Below are 19,142 nucleotides of genomic sequence, written 5' to 3' on the forward strand. Positions count from 1 at the left end.
ACAGGACCAATCAGAAACAGAGGGAGGTATCAGATGTAACAGACAAAAGAAAAGTTTGCCTGTGGGGGGTTGCAAAAACACCAAAAGACCCTGAAGCACCACATGTTGTGCCCAGCAAGATGTCTTTTTGCCCTAAAAGTCTGACTTCTTATCAAGTATACTGGGGCCTTAAACCCGTGCAATGCTACGTTCAAGTTGTCCAGCTTTTACAGACCTGCTCCGACGAGTACTTCATCTGGCAGACGGATGCCTGCCGATCACAGCCCATTACACCAGTGATAGGCCGACATACACTGATGTAGTACTTCCTGTGGTTGGTCAGATCCATGGCCTCCCAGTTCTTACCAGAGCTGGACAAGCTGGAGGAACAGGAGGGGAAGAGAAGCGGTGAAGAGATGTGTGGCATTGCCAATCACAAAAAGGCATTTCATTTCCCAACAGATTCACATAACATGGCAAGATTTTGTGGACTGCTTGGTCATGAGGACAGGAAGAGCTGATTAAGTTTGTGTACCGATTGGCCAAAAGGGAGTGAGGTGGTGGGCGTGGCCTATCACAAAGAGATGCATAACTCCAGCAACAGAAATACTCCCTAAATCAACCACACACACGACTGTTTGAACTTTTAAGTGTTTGAATGTATTAAACAATAAATAATGCCTTCAATTTAAAAGCATGAACTGACAAAAGTTTAATTTGGTCAGCTATGACAGGGAAACGCCGATCCTGAGAATCGTATGACGTTGGTGTAAGTATGCAGTCAGCCAAGTGTAGCTTTTCTAGTTCTAATCTTCTTCTTACCTTGACAGGTCGTACTGGTGCAGGGTGTTGGGATCCGTCACCAGACATTCATGAGGCCTTTCAGGACACGCATACGATGTATACCAGAGGAAGTTATACGTGTAATTGTCCTCTGTCTGAATTCAAAGAGATAAAATAAGATCGAACTTTCTTCATGTTGATGGAGAAATGCACTACATGGGCAAAAATTCAAGTTACAAATTCTGTATTGCAAAAAATATTTTCAACTCACGACGTACTGAGTAACAATTGATAGGGCAGGAGGGGAGAGGAGGATAGGGGTTTACCTGGAACTCAGGTTTACCAGCTCCAGCGTCTCGGTCGCAGAGGAAGGAGATGAGGGTGGATCGCAGGGTGTGCTCTTTGTTGTTGTACTGGGAGCCGTTAGCATAGCTCAGCTGGATCAGGCCGTTGTAGTAAGACAGATGCGAGTCCCATTCCCCCAGACTCCAAGAGTTAGAACTACAGGGGACGAGAAAAAATGATGGTGTAGGGTCGGGCGGGGTATCAATATTATAATGGATATTGTGATGTGATTTGGATTTTGGCATGTGTTTTATTTTCCTTGTTTTAAAGGCTGCATTCCAGTAACCATATGCAATTCACTCATTTCCCCAGTTTTATGCTGGACTTGGCGTAATGCCCGTTACTTTCACTCTACAATCAACTCCCTGACATCCAGACAATGCTTCTCTGTTATTCTCTTCCCCACTTTATTGTTCAACCTCTCTTTGTAAGCATGTCAAGGCTTTTTCCAGCTGTAAGTATAAGACACTCTATTGACCCCACAATGTTCCAAAACCAGGACAGTTCATTTGTTCTTGCGTGACAAGGATATGAGACTTTATGAGCCTGACTGCTGGATCACTTGACTTTAGTTGGTAAAACACCTGATACTTGATTTCCTCTAACATTCCAGTTTCCAGGTTGCGTGTTGAGCGGGCTACATGGTGAATGTTAGTAAGAGCTGGAAGGAAGACAGACGAGAGCCGTCGTACGGTCAAAGACAAGGTAGTGGGAAAAACCAAACAATTTTTGCTTTCAAAAACATGGCATTGTATTTATCCATTTTCTGACCTCATCGTTAGCAAATCTCATACAACTAAAACAGAAGGTCCAAAACGGACTGATTTAGGTAGGTCTGAGTGTTGAAGGTGAGTCAAGATCTGAAAAAAAGGCCTGATTTTTTTCCTCTCTGCAGCAAACAGGGCGCTTCTTTAAGGCTGTTACAATAATGAAAAGGTTACAGGGGTGGGAATCATCAAGGAAAAATGGTTTATAGTCATTTTACAATGACTATAATTCATGTAAAAAAGGTAAGAGGTAAAATACAATAATTATAATAATTTATTTTAAATTTTAAAAAAAGGAAAAGGCATTTGTAAATTAATTTTAATATCTGTTTTAAAAATTGTAGTTAAGGACAAATTGAGGGTCAGCCTGGTGAATAAAAATCATCAAATTTTGAAACCTGAAGAAATTCACTTGGGTTTTTTCCAAAAGCATGGGAAACGAGTAGCAAGAACTACAGTAAGCTATAGTAAGATAGAAGGTCCTGCCAGCAACTAGTCTGGCAGGACTGTCTACACCAACAAGAATTATGTTTTTTTGCCACAAGGTGACACTAGCTCATTGGATTAGGATCCAGCAAAACAGGCCAGACTTCTTGTCTACAGAGGGACAGGGTTAGATGTAAAACTAGAAGTACCACCTCGTGGTCGTATGACTCTGCCAACCCATCAAGTTGCAGTTTGAATCCATGGCTGTCTACATGTACGAGTCCAGTGAATAATCTCCAGTGAGCAACATGTTGTCTTGACTTGAGACTGTTGTTACAGAGAAGTAGAGAGGACTGACTTGTCACATGGTGCGACCATAAGCACTTGAAGCTCAATATCAACCTTCAGCACATACAAGCACACAAACAAACAAGCACACAAAGGATACAAATATCCATATAAAAATATGAATAGCACAATGCAGAGAGCAGAACAGTAAGTAATAAAAAAGCCAAATTGCCAGGATAATCAGGAAAACCAGTGAGCTTGTGGCGGACTACCAGAGAAACAGGAGGTGCCCTTTCCTGGTTGTCATCCAGGGAGGGAAAGTGGAGTGAAAATGCTGAGTTATGATGTTGAATAAAGGCCAGAAAAGTGTTTTTACAGAAAATTACTACGTCACAGTGAAGTTGACCTTTGATCTTTTGGATATAAAACATCATGATTTCATCATTTTATCCTATTAGACATTTGTGTGAATCTGTATTACAATCAGCATATTAGATTATTGAGTTATGGCCAAAAATGTGTTTTGTGAGGTCATGGTGTCCTTGACCTTTGACCTCTGACCACCATGATCTAATCAGCTCTTTCTTGAGGCCAAGTGGATATTTGAGTCAAATTTGAAGAAAATCCCTCCAAGCGTTCCTGACATATGGCGTACGTACTGATGGACAGACGAACAACCTGACAACATAATGCCTCTGGTCACACTTGTCTCCAGTGCAGAGGCATAACAACACTGTTATGTACGAACAACAGACTGCTGTTTCACATAACAGACTATTGTCAGAACACGTTCACTTAGTATTCAACTAAGCTGTGTAAAAAACACTCGAACCACCGTAGAGAAGAAGTCACCCTCATGCTCTTGGACTGCTGCACGCTCACTTCCATCCTCCTCGGCCACGTCTTACCTTTTGTCTACCTGGCAGGCTCCAGCTTTCTGAGGACACTTGGCTGCTGTCACCGAGCCACACACGTTGATGTAGTAGTCATAGCTGCCGTTAGTCAGGTTGTAGAAGCCACCGTTAGCTTTGGTGAGAGGTGCCAAGTTGAAAGAGAAGCCTGGGAGGAAACAGAGGGAAGGGGAGGGTGATGAAAATATAGTGAGACAGAACAGTGACTAATGATCAGTTATTAAATGGAGTCAAGTAACCATGCATATATGTGTGTGTGTGTGTGTGTATCTCCGTATCTGTTTGTGAAGCTGTCTGTCAATAGTATTGTGAAATCTGACGTTTGATATTATTTCACTCCCCTTCTTAGCTGTTATGTAGGACAGTAGTGGTGCTATGAAATAATATCAAAATACCACCCATTTTTCAAACTGGGTAAACTATCCTTTTAAGACATTTCCCATAATCTCCTTTGCTTCCTGTCCCCACCACTCAGCGTCTTTGTCTGTAGTGATAAACATGTTGGAAGAGATTTTTCCATCAGCAATCAGCTTCTTAGTCTAATCTGCCATTACCAGAAACTCTGACATTTAGGAGAAGATTTAGCTCTGATCGCAATGAATAAATAAAAATAAAATAAAAAAGCAAAACTAAAAATGTAGTTGGTATTGCATGTCAGAGATCTTTTGAAATGTGTCTTGACAAGTGATGATGAAGCAAATGAGCTCATTCCAGACAGAAGGGTCTCTCTTTCGGGATACAAAAACCTATATCCATCAAACTCTAGAATTTACACTTGTGTGTGCGTGTGCGTGTGTGTGTGTGTGTGTGTGTTTCCAAATGTCCTACCAGCCTGAGCGTCTTCCACCATGCAGTTGTCTCCCTGCGTCTTCGACAGGACGCAGGCGGCGGCAGTGTGCCACTCTAACTCATACAAACAACCATCAGAGGAAATGCTCCGAACGACAGGCGGACTCTGGAGATCTCCTACAGGAGAAGACAGGCGGGTTAAAGGTCAAGATAGAAATATAACAGTGTGGCAGTAACATCAGACGGTACGACCAAGTATACATGCTGTGCTCACCTGGTTTACACTTTAGAGTCAACATGGTTTTGATTTTCATCTTGTTGCTGCACTCGTCTCCATCAGTATAAGTCAGTCTGATATCACCTCCTATTTCAGTCTTCTGGGGAGCGGAGAGGAAGCTGCCCAGACTCGTGGCTTTATGGTCCTTATCTGAACCAGGAAAACACAATCAATACAAACACAGCGGCAAACAGTCTTCCCAAGTGCTGTTCTACTCCTCACTCCAGCAGTAAATACCTCCGGTTTTACTCAAGAAAATGAGTTGGGGCACAGAATAGATAATAATGTCACAGTATCAGATTTTTTTAATCAGATTTTTTGTGATGTCTGCTGAAACTTTGAAATAATAATAATGATATCAGTCAAATTCATCTTTAACTGACAAAGTGAGAACAAAAAGAAACAGAAATGGTTACTTAAATAATATTTTCACATACGTATTAGTACCATGATACTGTATATATCATCAGTACTGGTATATCACAACACCACTAGCAAAGACAGATGCCAACACTGCCTCTTCACACCACTCTAAGTGATCTGCAGCTTGTTGCACCAGCAAAAAAGGAAACCAAAAACCTGTTAAAGGACCACAGCAGTGATTTTGAATATTTGGCCCATTTACTACAATTTCCCCACATTTTACATTGCAAGAAACCATTTTGCAAATCATGTGGGGGTACTAAAGATTTCACAACATATAATCAAAATCAGGTTTACAGTCTACACTAAATGTAATGTTGAAGATGTCAGGGTCACACCAAGGCTGTGTCTTTAATCAGCTGCAACATGGAGATTTGTAAAAGTATGACATAAAGGGGCCAAAACACTGTGATAGAGTCACCTAACAGTCATTTGTTACAGCAAATAATGCCCAAATAAACTCCTCTTTCTTGTGCTGCAATTAACAGCAGTTTATATTATTAAATTATCTAACTTATGCGGTCTTGAGAGAGAAAAAGAATAGTTTTCAACAAACAGGAATTTTATCAGGTACAACCAGCTCCAATCATTTCCACAAGCACCTTAGAATAAAATATGATGGTGCAGACAGCTGTAAGACCAAGTATGGCCTTCAAACTGCCTTTAATAAATCAGCATTAGCAAGTGCAGATGCTGGGGAGTCCTACTGCACAATGTACTTGCACATTACCGTATTTCAAAATGACCAGGATGTAGTCACAAATATGTAAGTCATTTATTTCTTTATAGATTGACCAACTCTACCCTAATGGTTAAAATTGCCAAATACATATGAGAATAAACAGCAGAAAACCCTGTCTAATTGTGAATGTGTGCACTAATCTAGATGTATGCATAGTGACGTTGAGAAAAGGCCCAGAAACGGCCAACACTTGCCCACAGCGCAGATGGCGGCGTCCTCTGGGCAACCAGCAGCAGCTCCTCTCTGAATCACTTTGTGACACACGTTGAGGTGGAAACGTCGTGGGTCAGACTCTGGAGCGTTGGCGTCCACCGCCTCCCAGTTCACACTGGAATCTGACTCTGCGGGACATGAGGGAGTGGAAAAGCAACATCAAGGGAAGGGAAGAAAATCTGAAAAAGCTGCCTCCAGAGGGAAAGTAGGTGAAGACAGAACAGAGAAGCTGTAAGAAATTAATAAATGCTGTGTTCAGACTCCTCTCACAGGCATTTAAACATGAAATTTTACTTTAATCCAGCGTCACTGGTCTGGCATTTAAATACAGAATTTTAATGATCATAAATATAGTTTCCTTTTGAAAATATTTTTTACAAATAAGTCATTTTTTTTAACCAAACAATTTTTGCTAATTATTGACTTTTTGGGGTTTTTTTTGCTCATTGGCTTGATGATAAGCAAATTAGCAAATGATGAAAAATGGTGGAATCTGATCAAAACGTCACACTAGAATATATAATCAGAGGTGGATGACACTGATCGGTTGATAAATGTGTTTTAATACAAGGACCAGTGCTATCCCCATATATCTGTGATCTCACCAGGGTATCGAGTGAGGGGTGAAAGGTCATAGTGCTTGCTGCCGTCAGTGACCCGGCACAGTAGATCCTCCTTCTCCTTCACACAGGCGTGAGACGTCTGCCAGTCAAAGTAGTAGGTGCAGTCTGTCTCACCTGTAAACACTGGTAACCCTCGCCCACCATTAGCTGAGGAAAACAGAGCAGAGCAAAGAAGGGTAAATTAAGATCTGAAGGATAATATGTTTGCCAAGGAAGAGGTGAAGGAAAACAGACAACAGTATGCATGGTGGAGCCCCACTGAACAAATCAGAAAATAAAGCCTGATTTAATCAATTTGAAAGCAGATGCCACTAGTTATCAAAATCTTATCCTGCTTTCTTGCAGATGGTGAAAAATTTTTGGAGTTGGTATGAATGCATGCAAAGTCAATGCAAAATACAAAAAGAGTGAGCCAGACATAACTTCACTCCAGATGCTGCAAACTGTGGATTTCTTTCAACTTGAGTGAGAACCTGGCCTGATAGCCAATCAGCTTAAAGTAGGTTTGGATCCAGGAGCTCGTGAATTTCTCCTCCTACTTGGCATTTACAAAGCAAGTAGAGCCCAACTTGTCACACAGTGTCGCCTCACTTCCTGTCAGAACTTAGAGTTACGAGCATCTTTCATGGAAACTCAGGCTCTTCTCTGTGTGTGGTATAAAGAGTTTCTCACTCGCAGTCTTGTTGCACTCAAAGTTGATGATGGTCATTCTCTGGAAGCCTGTGGAGCACCTGTCACCACTGGGGTAGATCAGAGTCAGATCTCCATCTGAATACCTATAGAGTGGAGAGAAACACACAGGGATGGAGCAAAGAAGGGTTAGAAGAGTTAGGCAGTATATTTACCTGTAATTATGATGTCAGATCAGCCTAATCAGCTGTATAATTCACTTTAAAAAATGTTAAATAGCTCTGGTGACAACAGAAATGCTTTCTGTTAGCCTTTCAGGCGTTCACCAACATAAACACATTCGCCTACCGATTCAGTGATGTCAGTGAATGCTACAGCCTTGGCGAGGGGAGCCACCTGGAAATACTCTGACTTCCCACGATTCAAAGACCTTTGCCAAATGCTGATTTTACCCAAATCTATTCTATGGTACTAACTAGCTACGCAACTGCACAAACCAGTGGAACTGACTTATGACTGACGACAGTCAAGAGGAACACAAAGAGACGCTGACAGACATGCAGGCAGACAGTGAGACGGTACCGTAGTGTCTGGTTCAGGTATCTGCCGGCAACCTTCTTCACCTGTCCGTTGCTTTTCACCTGGCAGGCGCCCACAAAGTCGCCCGGGCTGCCACACTCTTTGGCTGTGGTCGCCCCACACACGTTTAGGTAGTAAATGTAGCTCTCAGTTCCACTGTTCGATTCAGCATAGTATGGGTGGTCTGTAGCTACAAACAGACACACACACACACACACACACACACACACACACACAAAGGGCATTAGTAAAATCAGACCAATATACTGTATGTGGGAAAACCATAGACTGACCATAGACTACTTCTAATGAGATGTTTTGACCACATTCCATACATGTATGCATGAACATGTATTATTCTTATTAATATTAGTTAGTTTTCTGACTACACTTATTATTATTCTTTTTATGATTATTATTATCAGTCTGAATTTCAGCAGAGGGTTTTGGTGTCCCACATGCCGTTTCAGATGCTTTTTCATCCTGAGAAGAAGAAAGACTAGATAGTTGAATTTTTGAAATATTTCGACATGAATCATTTCAAATTCAAAGTTACCGAATAGTGGCTACCAACAGCTTCAGTCTAACAGTATGAGTATGACCCTGTAAAACCCATGGTCAAGCTGTACACATTAGTTCAACAGATGCATACACATTAAAAACCTACATCCATCCACATGTAATGCTACGGAATAATCCCAGTGAGATACTAAATTGTAGCCAACATTGTTACCGCAGATTACGAATTATGACTTCAGCATGGTCAAAAAGCTTTGCCTGTGACTAACAATGTGTTGGCCAAAACCAGAGAGGTCATTACAGAACACTTATAAATGTACTTCCTCAAACGGGGCTAAAAATACACAGGACTGTAAGCCCATATTGCTCATAGTGTACATACTAGACATCCTGCAAATAAAATTCAAATGTCACCATGAATTTTTACTAAATATGGGTTTGATCCTCCACTGATACTAAAGGGATAGTTCATCCACTTTAATAAATGTGATATTATTTCCCTTCCCCCTCTATTTGTTCTGTAGGACAGTAGTGGTGTCATCTTCCTCTCATTGGGCCTCATTCACTAATATGTGCGTGGAAATGTTCTTACTTTGCGCAAAAAATAATTGCGTAGGATGGTATTCATCCGTGGGATTCATGACACCTGCGTACCGACCAATTTTGTTCTCACCACCTTGCGTATGTTTGTCAATCAGAATCATTCTAAACTGACAGGCGTGTGCTCGCAATTTGTGATTAGCATATTACCACGGCCCCATTTCTCCATATAAGGAAACCGCTTGCCTAGAGATAATTCACGAATGAAGGAAGCGGTTACGTGAGGAGAGAAGTCGTAAATTTCACAGTTTGTTAGAAGCGATGGCGCCAAGAGGCAAAAAACAAAAGAACTTTACAACCACAGAAATCGAAACAATTGTGTCCGAGGTGGATGCCAGAAAAGGAATACTTGTACAGAGTATTTCCTCGGGGGTGACCATGGTTAAAAAAAAAAAAAAAAAAAAAAATGATGCTTGGACTTGCAATAACCAGGCTGTCAACGTAGTATCTCTGGAGAAGTGCACTGTGGCCCAGGTGAAAAAAAAGTGGGTTTACATAAAAGTTGATGCCAAAAAACGCATTACGGACCAGAAGAAAAAGAAGGAGACTGGTGGAGGACAAGGTCCACCTGATCTAACGCCACAGGATGAGAGACTAGCAACATATATTCCTTTGTAAAATAGGACTGTTGTTATTATTTTATATTTTATATTTTAATTGTCACAATGATGAGGGTGAAAGTGTGTCAATTTCATGGTTATTTAATACATTTGGCCAATATATTAGTATATTAATGATTTTAAAAAATGTTAATTAAATCTCTTTTTAATGAATGTGGTTTTATATACTCTGCATGTACTTAAAAGGTGTGTATTTGCATTTTCTAAGTCAGTACGGACTTCCTGTTTGTGTGTACGCATGGTCTGAAGCAGTTCTAAATTTGTTCGCAGAGTAAGAACAAATTCGGGTAAGAAAATACTGATGAATACCAGATTTGTGCGTCAAACGATCGTACACACAGTTTAAGCACAGCACATGATAGCTTTGCCTCTGTACTTCCTGTATCACTCCACTCCAGAGGAGCAGTAGCCACCACAGAAACAGAAGTAGACTGATTGCAATTGCTGCCATTTGTTTTTTTTTTCTTCATTAAACACACGTAGACATGTTGGAGGGCAAACATAACAACTAACATAATAACCACTTGTAACTGAGGACCAGCACAGAGAGATTAAACCGCCCGAGGAAATAGTTCTACTGTTGATAAGAAACAGTCAACATTTTTACACCAAGTCAGTTGGCATTTGGAGCATCAGAGAGAAGGCATGCTGTCAGGTCAGTGTGTCTGAGTGGATATACTCACAGGTTAGGGTGAGGGGTGTAAGGTCGATGGAGATGTCATGCTGATCGCTGCTCAGTTTGCAGGTATGGCTCTCCAGGTAGTCTCTGTGGCAGGCATACTCTGTCACCCACTCTATCTCGTAACGACAGTTTGCCTTCGCCGTCATTTTGGGATCGCTGCCCTGTGAACCCATTAATAAACATTAAAGTACAGCCAAAATTACAGTCATTTGCATACAGAGATGCAAGACCACCACGTTAAGAAAAGTACACCCCTTTGCTGTAAAGAAGCATTTGAAAAGAAGGAAAAGACACTTACAACATGTTACAATATCCAAAATCCTACATCATATCTGAGCTTATATCACAACATCCATATAATTTTGCTACTTTGTCCAGCCCTACTTGTAGCAAACTGCATATCCATCAGGGCAGCAGACTTAAATGCACTGGTCCAAGCTAACACGCAGCCAGGTTCAACAGAGCATTTGACCTGGGATTCCCCATGTGATGTGGCTTCGATTTTGAATTTATACCCACTTCTATGTTAAGGTTTCTTTCATGTGATTTGGACAGCCTGCAGACATTTCTGTTTGACATGATGTTGCTGTCTGGGCCAGGTCTTCCTTGAAAAAAAATATTCTTAATATCAATGGGTCTAACCTGGTTAAACAAAATGTTAAATGAATAAAAGTAAAAATAAAGAAAACTGACAGCTGATAAAGTATGTAATCGCAACACCGGACATTTTTGCTGTGTATGTGTGTGTGTGTAACCCACCTGCTGTCTGCGTGAGGGACAGACGAACGTGATGGTGACAGCAGGGGTGTGTCCGTTACAGAAGGCTGGAGGCAAGGAGTCAGCACTGACATTATACTGTAACCTCAGTCTTGTCGGAGAGGAGGAGAAGAGAAGGGAGGGGAACAGAGGAGAAGAAGCAGGTGAAGACAAGCTTAGAGTTTCAGCAGTGGTCTCCACGTGTGAGACAATAAGTGTGACAACAGTCAACAAATGGTCAAGTCTGGAAAATCCATAAGAAAATCTGACAATGAACAATCAAGTAACCAACAGTAGGTCACTACTTCTAGGATGATTCTAGCAGGATCTATCACATAAGGCTAGTCTACATCCTAAGAAAGGATCGATGCTGCATTTAAAAGATTTCAGAAAGCTGGAAATTTTCACTTCAGGCCGTTCAAGTCAGAACTCCAAGCAGAAAATTCAACACAGCAGCATACACCATATCCTGGACACATCCTTGGAATACATTTCCATTGTTCAGCACTGAATGATCTTTAATCCATCAAAACACCTGTGTGTTACAATACAACAAAAAATCCCTCAATTTTCAATTTTTTGTAACAAAGTCATCATTGTTCATAAACCACACAAGTGATAATTCACTGTGTAAAGCAAACATTTCTACAGGGACTTTTATGGTTCAGAGAAAGTTTCAGTCTTTCCAATTTCAAGTCATCAAAACACACCAGTGCTGCTGCTTTTAGGAGAACTAATGTGGATTCCATAACTTTGTTATGGAATACTGGTGTGAAGAAAGTTTGAAGTCTCTGAAAGTTCACTGTCATATCCTGGTGGAATGAATGGAAACCAATGGCTGGATAAAATGGAGGAAAACTATATTTTGAAAATACGACTGCTGGCTTTAGGAAAAGTTTACCAAAAACATTAAGTTTAAACATGTTGTAAATATTACACTAAACATGCAAAATCACTGGTGTTGTCCTTGCAATTGTTCAGGTAATTTTTCCAGGCAGCTAGCTGCAAATCAGAAACATTTCTTCCTCTAACTCAGGCAGATGGCCTGATCCACACTAGCATTAATAGGAAAAAGGGCTACTAGCTGTTAGCAGCCCCAGTGTATATTCAATACAAGGTTAGCATTAACACAGTACCTGTCGCTGGACACCAGCTCTAGCTGCTGTGTAGGAGAACCCATATTGTAGGAGCCATGGCTGGTGTTTAGGCAGGCTGCAGAGCCCTGAGGACAGGATCCAACAGGCCCGTCTACAGGAGGAGGAAGAAGAAGAGGAAGGAGAGAAGAGGAAGAATGTGAGAATAGATGGGTATCATATCAAACAGAAGTGGTGTAGAGAAGAAAGCATACATAACAATATTGTATTGCATAAGTAACTACAGAAATGTAGGAAATAGGTCTCATTTCTATACAACATGCTACAAATAAAATGACTAAGAATTCCCTTTCTGAATTTAAGTGGAAACCAGTCATGCTGTACTATACTATGCCATGTGTGCCTTTAACTGTGGAAATGGTTGAGGGTGGAGATATTTGAATCCTAGCACAAAATATTAACTACTGAATCTAAAAATACTGTTATTAGCCTGAAAAGCTGGTCGGTCAAGCATTCTTTTTTGTCACAGGCAGTATGGGCTGCTTTCAAGTATCAAGCCAAAATTAGGAAAATGAAGACATTTGTTGATACCATCCTTCACTTATATTATTACTATTCAAGCATCGGTCCATCTAAGCCCTCCCCCAGGTACTGACTGAGGCTGCGGCAGATGTTGATGTAGAAGTCGATGCTGTCATCGCCGTCGTCCACCAGATAGCCATCATTCACTTTAATCAGCGGGTTTAAATCATGTTTCTTGCCATCGGAGTCGAACACGTAGCAGGGCACCTGGACACAAAGGAGGAAGCTTCATACCGCAGTACTGAACTGAATTTAAATTGAAGTTGTATTTGTAGCTGGGGAGTGACCTAGCATGACAGTCAATGTCCCTTTTCTGTCACACAGAAAAGGGACAAGTTAAGGTAGATGTCCTATTTAAAGTATGATAAAATTAAAAAAACAAAATCCAGAAATGGGTTTAAACCAGCCCATTTCTGCCTGATTCCACCTCTAATGAATGATCTGACAACACAAATGGGAAAAGTAAGAAATAAAACAAACAAACAAACAAACAAATTAAACATGGAAACATGTTGGAAAAATAGGCCCGCAAATAGACTGAACATTAAGGGATCTGCTATGGTCCGAGCTTAAAGAGCCATTTTCTGGTAACTATACTGCCCCCTTTTTGAACAGGCACCACATGTTTCCTTATGGGTTGAAGGTTATTCCAGATAAGATGTGGAGTTTTCAGACACATCTTCAAACAGACGCACGACACACTGTTGAGTGAAATCCACATGAGCTGATATCTGTTGCTAAACGAGCACATTTCATCCACTTCATGCGTTCTTTCAATCATTCCATGTTAACGCGATATGCACAAGGTCATTATGAGAACACATGTGACAGTCGTATCTCCACTGTGAAAAATGTGTCTTGTAACGTTCAGTCTATCCTACAGACACATGCACACGCTAAGAGCAATGGTATACACACTAAGGAAATGGAAACACAGTTTGGGGGATTTGTACAGACAAAAGAAAACAAACCACCCCACACTGTGAAACCATCTACAACTGGACTAAAATATCACATAATTGGCTGTGTTTCTTTGCAGGAAAGTATCTCGTTTTCTAGTTCTTTGCTTTTGTTTCCATATCTGTGTTGACATGTGATGGTCAGCTCAGCTCAGCCTCTGAGCTTGTTAAAGGATATCTGCACCTTTATGTCCGCTCAAACAGTTTCTAAATCCTCACATTCCCTCAGTAGTCTGTCATTCTTTCACCATTGTCACTCTTTTTATGAGTTTATGTCATCACCAGTTCCAGCTCCCTAGATTATGGAGCTGTCTACTGACTGCCAGATGCCCTGACTTCTAAGCGGGAACTTCCCACCTCTGTGCTCAATGTGTTTCACTGCAACCAACATGAACGCCTACAAGATAAAGAAAATGAAAACTACAGCCAACGATAGACTCAAGTTGAACATGTGTCTCAAATAAAAACCCAGTCAGAGAAAAATCGTATCACTGACCGTGTTGTCTGACATTTTGTTGTGACATTATGTCTGGGTACTTTGGCAAAGTCAGAGCGTTTCAGATCTTCTAGTAATTCTGACTTGGAGTTCCAACTCAACTGGTGTTCCTTCTCACCTTTCCATGTGGGAAGTCTGATTTATCCTAGTTAAGAGTTAAGTGAAAAGCTCCAATTTGGTTACCACCACCAACAGAGATCATGAGGGGTTATGTTTTCACCTCATTTTGTGTGTTGTTTGTTTGTTTGTTTGTTGTGGCAGTAAGTGTGTATAATGTGGAACTGTCGTATCTTGATAGCTGCATGGTGTTGGCAGAAGTGTGTGCTCTACTGAATGGTTTCGACATACGCTTCTATGTGAAGAAGCAGTGGGTTGCTGCTGTGAGTACTCACAAATTTGCATGCAGCTACATGTTCACCTGTGTTTCTATTCTGGGCAAGTAAAACTCAGTCATAAGTATACGATTGCCCTAAGATGAGCTGTCACAGCATCACCCTCAATCCATCCTGTCCTGCTGAGTCAGTTTGCCCATCAGACATCCCACCTACTTCTTTGTGTGGTTTGAATTTGTCCTTCTTGCAGGCGGAGTAGGTCCTCCATTCAAAGTAATGCACACACTGGGACATGGTGACAAACTCTGGAGTCCCCTGCAGCAGACAAAAAAAACACAGGAACACTGATTAGCAAAACATTCATGTGAAACAGCTGGGTCGTTTCAGATCAGTAAGTATGAAAAACAGATTACAGTGCTATGCAGTAAGGAGCTTCACGCTGAAGGAACATGAGGAAAAAGCACGATACATCAACATCACAGCTTATATCTATAAATATTGGGTTGAGCAAAAGTAGGCCACATTGTGGTAAATGTGGCAGCGCTCTGTTACATTATATTTTCACTCAAATTCAAGTTTTGTTTATGTGAAATGCTACAAAATTTCTCAACAGTTTTACTATATGTGACTTTTTAGAGAATTTACTTGTGAGTTTACTTGTCCACAAAAAGTCAACTCATCTTCATTCTGTTTTTAGTCCTGCTACCAATAGCATGGAGCTATTGGTAATACTGATGATAGATGCTGGTCCCAACACAGGACTCTGCAAAACATTTAATGGTAGGACCTTTCTGACAGATGAAAAGTCAGACAAATTGGACGTCTATAACTTCAAGCAGTTTTCAAAACTTAAATTTATCCTCTAGAAATATCTCAAAACATGGGTCACAAGATACTTTCAGGATTATTTTTTGGCATTTCTGTGTTATTCAATAGTGATAGCAGAGAGAGACAGGAAAAGCAAGGGAGAGAAAGGGGATGAAATGCAGAAAAGGGCTCTGCTCAGCATCAAATCTGGGCCACTGCGGTAAGGACTTAGCCATGATACGGGATACACACTCCATCACCGCCTTCTCTGTTTTTTCTTCATGGAGCTGAAGGACATTTTGGCAAATCAATTAGTGATTTGCTCACTGCCTTGATACAGCAAGCCTATAGGTTGACAGTGAAAGGTCTGTATATATGTATATTAGAGTATCGTCAGCGTAACTGTGGGATGCGATGCTGTTATTTTGCATTTTTAATTAGTAGTAATACAGTTTTTAAGTCTAGATTTCTGGCAATTTGGACATGGATTTCATGACCTGTGCTTTCAGCTATTTATAGTGGACAAATCTAAGCACTGAAAACTGTGAAACTACAAAAGTCACATTAGTTCCCTGTAAGCAATTTGTCCATGTTTTCGTTCAATGTGGGTCTGGCTGCACGGGACTCTCTTGGCAGAAAGGTCCTACTGAATATAAATGTCAGGCAGTTTGTTCTGTGATCAGAAGGCTTGCTGTTAGGTTTCACTTTTAGCAAGGAGAGGTTTAGTCAGTGTTTCCCTACTGTGGCAGCCCACCGTGGTAGATCACTCTTTAGCGTCATCATTCTAAATGTAGCCCATTTCCGCCAAGATGCTTCTGGTCAAAGTTACAAGCAACATGTGGTGACAACCAGAGTGACAGAGGCACACAGACTCTAACTGTGATACTAACTGCCTGTAGTATCTTAATCCAAATTAAATATTACTGTGTTGTTGAAAATGTGCTCAGCAGATCATCTCACGTCTGAAAGAAAAAATATATATGGGGGAAACACTGACTATACTACAGTGATAAAGCACATGAATAGTTGTGAAATCATCATATGTCCATGGTATCAAAAACATATATTTAGTACAGTTCCCTGTGCAGTGTAGAGAGACATTTGTTTTCAGCTGCTGAGCCTGCAGTTACTTTATAGAGCAGCTTTAACATTCAAGTAACCTGGTGAAGAACTACAACAGACTGGGCTAGAAGGTGGTTATTTTTAAGGATGTTAGCAAGGGGGGTTCAGTGAAGAAAAGAGACAATAACAAAATCAAGCAATCTAATTCTGTCTCTGCGGTGCCAAATGTTCCTCTGGCACGGAGTGATTTTGGAAGTGCAGAAGTTACCAGATCTGCATGTTTTAAACCTTTCAGGCACCTGCCAGCCACCACTGTAACTAAGGACCACAACAAAGAGCTTAGCCTGCACAAGAAAATATTTTTTTTTATTATTATTTCTTTTGAAAATACTCAACATTTTTATGTCATTATGGATTTTAAAAATTCTGCTACACATCATCAGCTTCAAACTTTTTTTATTCGATGATTTGAGTGGATTAAGGTGGCTATTTTTAAGAATGTTAGCTGGGGGGAAGTCACAATATATATTTCCCCAGTTGGTCGAGGAATTCAAAACAGAAAACCCTGGACAATGCCTAGTGCAAAAGTTAGTGGATATTTAAGCAGTGTTAGAGGATGTGTCATTATATTAGCCTTTTTTCTAACATATTTGCATGACCCTTCAGCATGCAAAAGAGCATGTAGAGAAAAAATATGGCTTCATTTATTTAAAACTTGCACTGGTCCAATCAATAGAACAAGTTATAAAAAGAAATGAATACATTTGTCTTGAAAAAGAAAGAAAGAAAGAAAGAAAAAAAGAAAGAAAGAAAGAAAGAAAGAAAGAAAGAACTAACTAAAATATCCAAATACTGTCAAAATAAGCCCCTCTACACCAGAACAAAGCGCTACACAGCATTCTCCTCTTCCACAGCTACTGAATGCAAATTTTCCACTGATCAGTGTAGTTACTGTTTTTCTTAAAAGCCTATGGAGTGAGGAAGATTATGTGTCTATTCTTTTGAACAGAGAAAAGACATAAAACTTTGTGTGAACCGCCTCTCTAATTGTGGTCATCTTCTGTTGAGACAGAAACCCCACTTTGTACGCAGGAAATATGACATGTTGATGTCAAACTTTCAGCCACTCATACTGTGAACTGATTCTGCTGAGAGGAAATACAAAGCAAGGAAGCTTCATGTTTCTACATCATTTCCACTTAAAGGTGTCATCTGAAACCGAGGTGGGAAACCTACTACCTACTCTATGACAAGGCCATGTGATTTCCTCTTGTTTTTACTGATAGCAAACATATGTGCTTGGTATGAAGTACCAAGTCAGACAGCTCTTCTTTTTAACGCAATGCCTTTTGGCTTTCTTTAGTTTTCAATCAGGGAGAAAAGTGTATTTTTCATTTCATTTCAACATGAAAGAATCATACCAAAGTCTCACCCACAGAGATCTGGAAGGATTTCACACTTGTTTTGAGAGAGCTGCCTCACTTATTCCACCACTTTAGCTGGGTTTCCATCCATGCATTTTTAGCAAACATACTGTACTGAAAACAAAAAGCTAAATGGCAAAACTCAATATTGCTCAATACTAATAAAGTGAATTACGTATGTCTTTTATGCTCATAATAAAAAAAAAGAAATACACCTACAAATGTCATAGAGGATGTGTTTCTCCCATGTCAAGTTTAGCAAAGTCTCCATCATTTACTGTATGTATGACCTTTTGTTGGCATATCAGTGTTTCCCACACATATGTTATACTTAGGCACCCTGTCCAGGAATATTAGTATAATTTGATTGACTCAGAGTTTCCTGTTAGTGCCACAGTTTCACATCACACGCACGCCCCCCTTTGTGGTCACCATCAACAAGTACTGCAGGGAAAAGCACGGTGAGCAGGTTAAAATAGTTAAAACACATAAAGAGGGTGGAGAATTGACAAGAATTTAAATGATGAAATAAGAAACAGGAGATATAAACTGATGCATTCTTTAGAATAATTTCGACAATAATTAAATCTCCCTACAAGTTTTCAAAATTGGAGAACTATCCTTTTAAGTGTAATACAAACTAACAGTAACCAATAATGATCAAGTCTTGAAATACTCTCTCTATTGGTTGTTTTCAACCCAGGGGCTGGAAAATGCAGACATTTCATAAAGCTTGTGTAATAATCACCTAACAGTTGAATGGATACAGAGGTAGGGTTTCACTCATGTTTTTCATCTAGTAAAAATGGTGTGTCCATGTTGTGTCTATGAGTCTTACCATGGTTTTCCCACACTGAAAGCTGATGCTGGCCTGGATGTTGTTGGTGTTGCCTGGACATTTGACTGTGCTGTTGTAGTCCAGCACAGTGCCGGAGAGCTTCTTCAGTGACAGCTCGCCTACACATTCAAGGGAGAAAACAACATTATTCACAGGTCTATAACAGGGAATTTCTAAATTTTCGCCTTTCGTTTTTTTGTTTGTTTGTTTGTTTGTTTGTTTATTTGTTTATTTGTTTAAGGAAGCAGGAAAAAAAAAACACAGTAACATTTTTGGATTGGGGGCTAGCGAGCTCTGAGAGGAGCTCAGCATTAGCCAACCAGTTAGCAGGGTAACAGCTCAGTCTGGACAGCAGGATGCAGCAGCAAAGATGGGAAGGACAAGACATGGAGCCAAAGGCAGAGCAAAGGTAAATCCAGTGGAACAGGTTAACTGTGAAACAGATCTGAGAGTTAATATCCCATTTTTCAAAACAGGTGAACTATCCTTTTAAGGCACATCAGCTGTGAATGAAATGAAACAATATCATTTTATTGCAAAAACACAGCAGTGTGCAGAAACTTGTACAGAGGAACTAAAAGTCACAGCGCTGCTAT

The 19,142-nt window shown here is 40.4% G+C and overlaps 1 protein-coding gene across 1 annotated transcript in view; it reads right to left on the reverse strand.

Moving 5' to 3' along the window:
• igf2r (insulin-like growth factor 2 receptor) overlaps positions 1-19,142 on the reverse strand; it is a 66,389-nt gene that overhangs the window by 37,340 nt on the left and 9,907 nt on the right. Inside the window, exons 3-18 of the mRNA XM_030046846.1 lie at positions 18,547-18,665; positions 14,632-14,730; positions 12,703-12,835; positions 12,089-12,200; positions 10,956-11,064; positions 10,198-10,357; positions 7,779-7,965; positions 7,239-7,342; positions 6,549-6,713; positions 5,925-6,071; positions 4,563-4,715; positions 4,328-4,465; positions 3,497-3,647; positions 1,089-1,263; positions 802-917; positions 215-359 (exon numbers count right to left, since the gene is read on the reverse strand). Of these exons, the coding sequence (XP_029902706.1) occupies positions 215-359; positions 802-917; positions 1,089-1,263; positions 3,497-3,647; positions 4,328-4,465; positions 4,563-4,715; positions 5,925-6,071; positions 6,549-6,713; positions 7,239-7,342; positions 7,779-7,965; positions 10,198-10,357; positions 10,956-11,064; positions 12,089-12,200; positions 12,703-12,835; positions 14,632-14,730; positions 18,547-18,665 (2,213 nt within the window). The remainder of the gene's footprint in view (positions 1-214; positions 360-801; positions 918-1,088; positions 1,264-3,496; positions 3,648-4,327; positions 4,466-4,562; positions 4,716-5,924; positions 6,072-6,548; positions 6,714-7,238; positions 7,343-7,778; positions 7,966-10,197; positions 10,358-10,955; positions 11,065-12,088; positions 12,201-12,702; positions 12,836-14,631; positions 14,731-18,546; positions 18,666-19,142) is intronic.

This window comes from Myripristis murdjan, chromosome 24 (assembly GCF_902150065.1).
Source record: "Myripristis murdjan chromosome 24, fMyrMur1.1, whole genome shotgun sequence".
NCBI lineage: Eukaryota > Metazoa > Chordata > Actinopteri > Holocentriformes > Holocentridae > Myripristis > Myripristis murdjan.